The 10,485-nt window shown below is 38.8% G+C and overlaps 1 protein-coding gene across 2 annotated transcripts in view; it reads left to right on the top strand.

Annotated features, from left to right (window-relative positions):
* The window catches only part of crls1 (cardiolipin synthase 1), a 64,283-nt gene that overhangs the window by 37,687 nt on the left and 16,111 nt on the right, over nt 1–10,485 (top strand). Inside the window, exons 3-4 of one of the 2 annotated variants that reach the window (XM_072265536.1) lie at nt 6,438–6,567; nt 6,710–6,745. In XM_072265536.1, the coding sequence (XP_072121637.1) occupies nt 6,438–6,567; nt 6,710–6,745 (166 nt within the window). The remainder of the gene's footprint in view (nt 1–6,437; nt 6,568–6,709; nt 6,746–10,485) is intronic. The other variant, XM_072265538.1, reaches the window with a different exon arrangement.

Raw genomic sequence — 10,485 nt, 5'->3', positions numbered from 1 at the left:
TCACACGGCCCATTGTGAGAATGGGTGTGAGAAACAAATACTGTAATCAGATAAATTGCAGTGCATTCATTGTATGTTGTTTTTAATTCATTAAGCTGCAAATCAATTCAAATGATTTTCTGTTTAAGTTGACATATTAATTATTTATAATTTTTGTATGTTTCTGCCTGGCCCTAATATCCAAAAGCATGGGGGGAGGGGCATAATCTTCTCAGATGTAGTTTTCTTTTGAATTTTCAGATGCATTTTCTGGGTAGGTCTTATTCTGGCCTAACCACATGACCAGATTACTTTGTGTAAGATTACTGAAAGATTCAAGGGCATCTCAATCAGTGACTTCAGCTTTCTGGATTGGAATTGGATAATACCTGGACTGAATGACAAGGAAGTATCTGTGCTTTTTGAGTACTCAGCTTGTTCCCTGGCTGTGAAGGTAAAAGTAAGCCCTAAAGAATTGTTTTGAGATAAACTCAATATAATGATTTAACTCTCTTTAATTGCCTTTATTTCACCAGAGGTTTAAAGAAAAAGTTCACCAGATGACTGCTATCATTGCAGAACTTGTTAAAGTCATTATGACTCAATCTATGAGAATTTGTTTGAAAAGTGGCATTGAAAGATACAAACAGTGGTTGTGCCAACAGCTGAAAGGTTATGCTAAGACTTCACTTTATTGATTACGTAATGATGTTTTTAGGAAGCAGAGCAGATTCCGCTATTCAACAAAATCTGAAATCTCCAATGCACTTGCTGTGTTCTCCTGAGTGTACCTGGTACTATTCACGTTTGTCTGGGATAAGAACTTATAAGTTTTATAACTTTCCATTGAAACAGTTTTTCCTTATCTCAGCTGTAAATAGCTGATCACTTATCCGAGGAACAGAATCACTACTTCTTAACTGTTTAGCTATCTGTTCAGCTAACTGTTCAGAAGATCCACTTAACAACCCCCTTTTGAAGCTTTGAAAGAATTTTATAATCCTTTGCAAACCTGCCTTGGCCTGACACCTCAATCTGCAATTGATGTTTGACTGACTTGCGTAGTGTTAAAAGATCTGAAGTTAAATTTATTGCTACAGTTGATAAGACGTGGAGTTCAAAATGTCTGAAATTTGTGTTACACTTCTTTACAAAATATGTAAACGCATTGAATTAGGTCATTCAGCAAGTTCAGTACTTCGGAATCTACCGTGGTTTCTTTAGCAATGAGAAAATGGAAAGCAGAATGTGATTGAGAAGTTAAAATGGTAGATTATTTGAAGGTCATGGTGTTGCAGATTAACAGCAGTGGACAAGAATAATCAGATAGTTTGTTAAATTCCAAATAATGCAAGCAAGTACTTTTGATTTGTTTTTCACTATAAGGAGTGCTAGGGGCCTTGGACAGGAACAAAATTCATGCTTGTGGTAGCATGGTAGCATAGTTGTTAGTGTAACGCTATTTCAGCACCAGCGACCAGGGTTCAATGCTCACCACTGTCTGTAAGGAGTTTGTTTATTCTCCCCATGATCGCGTGGGTTTCCTCCAGGTGCTCAGGTTTCCTCTCGCGTCCCAAAGGTGTATGGGTTAGGAGGTTAATTGGTCACATGAGCGTAATTGGATGGTACGTTGCTTGTTGGACAGGAGGGGCCTGTTACCATGTTGTATCTCTAAATAAAAATAAACTTGACTGTGTGCAAGGTGGTATCAGCATGTAGGCCTGCTATCCCAGTTGTACTGCATTGATCCCACTGTACAGGAAAATTAACTCTCCAAAGATCAATGAGCCTGATTTGTTTTCTCTTGCAGATGTTAAGTTTTACTTAGATACAAGTGATTTGTCAAATTGGCCTTTTCTCATATTTTGAGTATTCTCTGTGAAATATGGAAACCCTTTGCTGTGTTTGATAGAGGTATTGCCATGAGTATTGGAATTCATTGCCACAGTTGGCTGTGAAGGCCAAGTCATTGGGTTTATTTAAAGCAGAGATTGACAGGTTCTTGATTAATCAGGGCATCAAAGGTTATGGGGAGAAGGCAGGAGAATGGGGTCGAGAGGGAAAATGCATCAGCCACGATGGAGTTGTGGAGAAGGCTCGATGGGCTGAATGGCTTAATTAATTCTGCTCCTATGTCTTATGAGCAGTGCACTTAACCACTAGGGAATGTGGAGACTGCTTGCAATGCAAAGGTTAGATGACATAATTCATTCATCAAGCATTGAGATAATTATAAAATCATCAGATGTTCTTAAAATTAAGATTTCTGAAGTAGTTGCGAGGCTCGGCTGAAGGGATTGGGTGGCCGGGTGGGCTTTTAAATTTCCAGGTCCATTATTAAGATAAACAGCTATGATGAAGTGTTGTAGGAGTTCGTACCGGCAAGGGATGGAGCTCAAAAAGCACATTCCATCACTGGGAGTATGGTATATGTTAGTGAAAGATCTATTCCAGCTGTTTGCTGTCCTTGATAACAGGAAATGACTGATTTTCTTTTTTGAAGAGCAGAAATTACTTTTGTGGAGGAGATTGGGGTGACTAGAGTGAACAATTTGGTCATTAATTGTGCATTGGTGAAATAGATAACAAAGCATGCTGACTGGTTCCCATTTTGTTGGCATGATTTGGTTGTGTTCACAACTTTAATGTTTCATTCATTGTTACAGCTATTTTCCTTCTGCCATCTGAAAATATCATTCATAAAATCATTGAACTATAAACATAAATCTGGTGGTGATAGGGATTGTTTTTATTCTCAGAAACTCTCAAATTGCACATAGAGTATTGAAACCAAAAATGAAAAACAAGTACTGCAACTGGATGGTAGTTTTTCTGACTCAATTGTTAGATAAACATACGTAGCTCTCCTGATCCAAAAACTTTAAATAACTTTCTTAATTCTTCAAGGCCTGTTGTATATTTCCAACATTGTCTAATTTTATTCCCTTTCATTGTACTTGTAGCAATACTTTTCATTCTGATATATTGCAGTTGAGGCTGCAGCTCTTTGTTCTATGTGGGTCCAGCTGTGCTAAGATCCAGTCTTTTGTGAAGTCCAGGGACCTCCCTGAAGTTTGGTTGTGTCTTGATTACCTGAGAGAAAGTTATCCAGTTGTTAATGGTCTTATTGAATAATGACTTGCCATTGTCTTGTTCGGACAGGGCATCAGTACTTTTATTGTCTGATGAATATTGGTGAACATATTTTCACTGGACCAGATTTAGCAGATTGATATTGGTGCTAAAAAGGTTAAGTTTCTTGGGAAGATTTTATTCATTTTGTTTTAGAAATCTCATTTCCTCCAGAACAAGGAGGCATAACAAAATTATATCTAGACCAATTATGGCATAAAACCAGGAAATGCTCTTTCCACACAAAAAGATGCGGGCATCTGAAAGTTCTTCTCCAAGACAGATTTTACTACTAGTAAGTTGAAGTTGTCAGGAGTAAATATAATTTGTTAATGGTCTGCATATGGAATAGATGTTGGAAAATGCAATGGACTTACATATCAACCATAATCGAATAGCATAACAGAGGCTTCATGTATCGGTTATCCCTGTTCAAATGTTTCCAACACAGTAAAGCAGTGGCCGTAATTTGTTGTTATTCTTTCAACCACTTGCTACATTTTAGCTGTTTTTTTGCTTACATCTTGGGAAACACTACAAACAGTATGGTAAGGAATGCAAATCCATGAAGGAAGTAATAAGAAGAAAGCTATCCAGTCATTACGACAGGTCAATTTTGTGTTAGATCAGATTGTTCTATTGTTATGTTACCTACGACACTCTGTGTGTAATTCTTTACAGAGTATATTTTTTGAAATTGGAAAATGTTGAGTGAGAGGAGTTTAGGTAGGGAGGTAGGAACATGTGATAAATCATGCACTTCTATTTTATGGATGCCTTTATTTTGAAGACAAACTAGAAGTTTAATTGTCTAGGCACCTTACATTAATTTAGACTGCTTAGCAACCTTCTTAGCAACTCTGATTTTAAACTTTTCTGTATCACTTTTGCACGAGGATGCCCCACTTTCTGTTAATTAGTTTTTGACATTTTTGCCTTTGACTTTTTCACAAATTGTTTTTTCTATTTATGTAAGCATATTGTTGGTTATTCTGTATATTTCAAACTTCTGAATCAATCTTGAGGTAATTTATAAAATTTTTTAAAATGAAGTGAACTGTATCTTGCGAGGTAAAAGCTGCTTGTAGGATTAGTTTTATAAGTATTGGTCCTTAGTTTTATAACCTCACTAGTGTCCTTTTGAACCAGTTTGTTTTCCAACAGAATAGCCTTAAATATTTTTACCAACATAGCTATTAGATTAATTAGCTTCTAATTGTGTGGGCACGTGGCCAAGTGGTTAAGGCATTCGACTAGCGACCTGAAGGTCGTGAGTTCGAGCCTTGGCTGAGGCAGCGTGTTGTGTCCTTGAGCAATGCACTTAACCACACATTGCTCTGTGACGACACCGATGCCAAGCTGTATCGGCCCTTACCCTTCCCTTGGACAACATCGGTGTTGTGGAGAGGGGAGACTTGCAGCATGGGCAACTGCCGGTCTTCCACACAACCTTGCCCAGGCCCTGCGCCCTGGAGAGTGAAGGCTTTCCAGGCGCAGATCCATGGTCTCACAAGACTAACGGATGCCTTCAAGAAGCTTCTAATTGACAGAATCTTTGTACTCATTTAGTTAAATATTGTAACTATTTGCACTCATTTAATATTTTATGCATGTATGATAATGGTCAACTGATTTCCTTTTAATTTCATTTAACTTAGTTTTATTTAGAAATACGGCATGGAACAGGCCCTCTGGCCCACTGTGCTACGCCGCCACGTATTTAACCTCTAGTCTAATCACAGTACAATTTACAATGGTCAATTAATCAACTGACCAAAGTTCAAAGTAAAGTAAATTTTATTATCAAAGTACATATATGTCACCATATACAACCCGAGATTCATTTTTTTGTGGCTATACTTGACAAATCTGTAGAGTAATAACTATAGCAGAATCAATGAAAGACTGCCCAGCTAGTGCAACAAACTGTGCAAATACCAAAATGAGAATAATAATAGATAAGCAATAAATATTGAGAACATGAGATGACGACTCCTTGGAAGTGAGTCCACTGGTTGTAGGAACATTTCAGTGATGAGGCAAGTGAAGTTAAGTGACGGTATCCCCTTTTGTTCAAGAGCCTGATGGTTGAGGGGTAGGAACAGTTCCTGAACCAGAATGTCTTTGGACTATGCGAGGGAACTGGAGCACCTGGAGGAAACCCAAGCACACACGGGAAGAACATGCAAACTTTCTTAGAGGATGTCAGAATTGGACTCTAAACTCCCGATGCCCTGAGCTATAATAATGTTGCACTAACCACTACACTACCGTTAATTCATTATAAGTAATTTACTTTTCAGTTGGTAGATTATTTAATGCATATTTTACAGTGCGTGCTGCATCTTAATTGTGGAAAAAATGTTTTATGCTCTTCAAATTTGTGCAAGATGATTTTATTTCCTCATGAATGGTTTATTCTTCATTTTTGAAAGCATTTTGCGGTCAGAACTTATAATAATCCAGTATTGAGCAAGAAATCATTTAAATGTGTGATTCAAACATTAATATTCACAAGGACATTAATAAGAACACCTTTTCATGGAATCCGCACCATGGATTTTCACCTGTGATCAGCAGGAGGAGGCTTGGTTTGATATCTCACCTCAAAGAACTGAGCCATTGCTATATTCTTTCAGTACAATAATGGAGTGTTGCTCTATAATTTTATGCTCACATCTCTGGAATAGAACTTGAACCCTGTCAGTGTCTTGCACTCACAACTATTGAAAGCAAATCAAAAGCAATTGGATATTCTGAGCCAATCATTGAATAAAATGGGGCCATAGAACATTACAGATTGGATACGGGTCCTTCAGTCCATGCTGACCATTATGCTCACCCTGCGAGTAGCAATCTTCTGTGTTCAGCCCTTATAAGCACCATCCCTCCATCTATCTAAGAGCTGCCTAATACTGTTGTATCTACCTCAGCCACTTTCAATACCTTTCGGAAAATGTATTAATTTCACACATCACTTATCGCTTGATCTTCATTAAAATTGCAACCTCTGAATATCTCTTTTTGCATCACCCCTTTTATAATTTTTTTTGATCAGTAGTTTAGGTATATCATCCTCTCACCATCTCAACAAAATTGGATCTTAGCTTCAAGCTGCATGCTGCCATGTGCTCTTTTAAAATAGCTTGTCGTCATGCAAGCAGTTTGCCAATTTAGTTTTCAGCATGTTTGAATTATCAAAACTGCTGTTTTGCTTAAAGGAGGTATGACTGAAGTTCAGACGTTTGAGATATTGTTAAAGTAATTCCATTCTCTAATGCATGGATTATTGCCTGTTTGACTCTGTTTTTCTTTGTATTTTGCAGTTGGACGGTTACATTGCACGAAACTGGGCTAATCAGAAATCGGCTTTGGGGAGCGCCCTGGACCCGTTAGCAGATAAAATTCTAATCAGCATTCTATACATCAGTCTCACTTATGCTGAACTCATTCCAGGTACTCCTTTCTAAAGCTTCTCTCCACTCCAAAAGGGAGATTAGACTGTTTGTATCAAAGTACTCAGTTGCATCTTTTATCAGTTAATGGGACAGGTACCAGTGACTTGAAGTACCTTTATATTTTACTTTTGTGATTGTAGGACCATCTGGATCACATAAGCTGATTGAAAGTAAAGGTCAGTTAACACCATCAGTTTTTCAGACCATCCCTTACAGCTTCTTAGTAGATTATATTTGGAAAAGTTGTTACGCAGAAAAATGCCAAGTAATGGCCTTTTCCTGTATAATATTTCTCAAGGGAAGAATTTTAGCCAGATCACCATGGGAAATCTGCAAAATGCAGCCCATCAAGCCTGCCCTGGCATTCATTAAGTAGATGGTCCTGCTATGTTGGTCACTATTCCCCTTTAGTGTCTGTTCCCCAATTCCTCAATCTTTCAAATATTTATCTGTCTACACCTTAAAGATGTCAAAGATTCAAGTACATTTATTATCTAAGTATGTATGCAACATACGACCCTGAGATTTGTCTTCCCACAGACAGCTCCGAAACAAAGAAACACCATGGAACCCGTTCAAAGAAAACACCAAACACCCAACAAGCAAAAGAAGAACATGTTGTACAAACAGCAAAAAAAACTAGAATATAAAATATCAAACCACAGTGATTGAAATACTCTAGGAATGTTCAGTGCAGTTCAATTTAGTGTTGATCAAAATCGCACAAAATAGCAATTTTTAAAAAAAGTAGTAACTCAGAAACATATCATAACATGAACTACACTGTCCAACGCACAAACCATGTGGATTAACCTTTGCCCAAGACCCAAGACTCTAGCAGCATTGAGCAAAAGGGAGAGAGAGAGAGTCCATTCAAACACAGGCACCATCCCCTGGGAGCAGTGAAAAAGGGGGGGGGGGGGAGAGAGACCAATCAAACACAGGCAGATGGCGCTGAATACCTGCTCACTTTCTGCTCTCGTCCTTGGTGTTTTCGATCTTGTTCGACACTTTAACCTGTGAGATCGGCAAGAAATGGAGTTAATCATGAGCTTGCACCCCATCTTCAGACTTCTTGTCCTCAGACTACACACACTCCACTCGAAACCTCATCGAACTCCCTCGGAGAGAGCAAAGCACCAGACGCTTAATCTGCCCGAAAGGACACTATCAAAATGTAAATCACATTTAGTAGTAGCAGAATCATATTTGAAAGATGAAGTAAAAGAAGGAGTTTTGTTAACTGACTGAAGGACACCTCCTTTGGTTGTGTTGTTCTCTGGTGCTATCTTCTTCCTGCAGTGAAATTAACTCCACCACTTTAGGGACAGAGTATTTCAGGGATTCATCCTGAAAGAAATTTGTACACACATAATACTGGCCCATTGTTTCTTACGATGTTCCCTTGTTTGTGACTCATATTAATGAAAACATCTCAACTTCTACCTTGTCAAGCCCCCTTAGAACCCTTCTGTTTAAATAAGGTCATCCCTCATTATTCTGAACTTTAAGAAATAGAGACAGAAAAGCAGTCACCATTTGAAATCTTGTTCTAACGACTGAGCCTGATCACCTTACCTATGTACGTGGGCATCAGGAAATGGAAAAACAAAAATAAATGCTGTTTTTTTCATATAGGAAATTATAAATAAGTTCAAATATATGTTTCAATAAATGTTAGTGTCGTTCTTCTGAAATATATATTGTTAATTTACAAACGTTTGTATTTGTGTTAATATTACCAGATGTATTGTCTGAGTTATGTTCAAGATTGTTTAAGTAATTTCCTGTGCACAAGTGTAAAGGAGAACGAAATAATTGTTACACCAGATTTGATGTAGCACCAAAAAAAACACACAAGATTAAGAACACAATAATAAAATACAAATATTAATACATACAGTAGCTTACATACCTAGATTGATTGTATGTCCTTAAAGAGACGCGAGGCTGTACTGACAGGAAATAATAAAGTAGTGGCGAAATTGGTGTGTGGAGGTGTTGATCAGCCGTACTACTTGGGGAAAGTAAGTGTTTTTGAGTCTGGTGGTCCTGGTGTGGAGGCTATGTAGCCTCCTCCCTAATGGGAGTGGAGCAGATAGTCCATGAGCAGGGTGGATAGGATCCTTCATGACGTTACTGGCCCTTTTCTGGCACCTTGCTGCAAATATGACTGAAGATGGGCAAGCTGGTGCCGATGATGCGTTGGGCAGTTTTGAATACCTGTTGTAGAGCTTTTCTGTCCGCTGCAGCACAGTTTCCGTACCAAGCAGTGGTGCAACTTGTCAGGATTCTATCTACTGCGCATCTGTAGAATGACACGAGTATGGATATGCATAGCCCAGTTCTCCTTAGCCTCCTCTGAAACTAGAGGCATTGGTGAGCTTTCATGATTGTGTAGGATGTGTTCTGGGACCATGAAAGGCTGTGTGTGATGTGCACGCCAGTTTCCACTGCTGTGCCGCTAACGCAAAGGCGGGGTGGGGGTGGTTGTGACTGGTGTGAGCTCTCTTCAAGCCAATAACCATCTCCTTTGTCTTGTTGACATTAAGGAAGAGGTTATTTGCCTGCTTCCAGGCTTCGAGCTCCTCCACCTCCTCTCTGTAGGCCGTCTATTTGTTGTCTGAGTTGAGCCGCACAAATGTCGTGTCATCGGTGAACTTGGATGTTTGGTCATGTAGTCGGCTGTGAGCAGAGTGTACAGCAATGGGCTCAGCGCAAAGCCCTGGGAACGCACCAGTATTGAGGGAGGTGTGGTTGTGCATCCATACAGTGCAGTATATGTGCAGTTTGTGCACCTTCGACTGGAGGAATGTTTTTTCGTTTGGCAGTATACGTGTATAGGATTGAATGAGATAAACCTGAACTTGTAAAAAATCATTAACTACTAAGCTATTAAGACTTATACTGTGATAAAACTAGATTTTATTTCTGTGCTTGAAATTTGGGCAGCAGTTCGCTGCAGTGCTTGTCAAAATGGAAGTACAAGAGTATTGTGCTCCAATGCATGACATCAGATTTTGTTTTGATCAGGTTAAGCTGTTAAGAAATTTTTTTAAGCACTTAGAAAATAAAGCTAATTTTTTTAAAGGCCAATAACTTCAAAAGTTATGAAGGAAATCCCTTATACAGCCAAGTATTTTAGTCATTTTACATATTAAATATGACTTGAGAGCTCACAGGAAGTGTAAGCAAAGACCATCTCTCTTAAGAGAGAATCTTACTACTGATCCTTGACATTCAATGGCATTACTTGCCAAATCCTCCAAGATCAACATTCTGTGAATTGCCATTGGCATGAAATTCAGCTGGATTAACCAGATAAATACCATGGCTCTGAATGCAGGTCAATGGCTGGGTATCCTGTGTCAAGTGACTGTCATCCTAAGGCTCGAAGCCTTTCTACAGTCTGCAAGGTACAAGCCAAGAGTGTGACTAAATGGTTTCTCTTTGTTGGGATGTATGCAAGAATCCTTACATCATTTCAGGACAGTGTGTTCTACTTATTTGGCAACCCATCCACCTGCCTAAACATTCATCATCTGTTCTTTTGGGCAAGGTGCCTGCATTGTGTACTGTCTACAAATACACTCCAGTTGCTCACTTGGATCATTCTGTGATACCTCCCACATCCATAACCACGATTATCACAATGTGTCAATAGCAGCGAACTGATGGGAACACCACTTCTTGCGTGTTTCCTTCCAGTTCACTCATCATCCCAATTTCACCATCTGCATTCAAATCTTTGTTGGTGTGTCAGCTTGTTTCCAGATCAGGTTTGTGTGAATGAGTGGACACTGTGCACAGCAAGTTGGGATGGTGGACTGCAACCAATATGATTTGGTAAAGATACATAGCAAATTTGCTACACCATATTTTATTGGACCATACTGAATAGTAAGACTGAAGTTAA

Source organism: Mobula birostris, chromosome 8 (assembly GCF_030028105.1).
Source record: "Mobula birostris isolate sMobBir1 chromosome 8, sMobBir1.hap1, whole genome shotgun sequence".
Classification (NCBI taxonomy): Eukaryota; Metazoa; Chordata; class Chondrichthyes; order Myliobatiformes; family Myliobatidae; genus Mobula; species Mobula birostris.
This window is presented reverse-complemented; position numbering and strand designations above follow the sequence as displayed.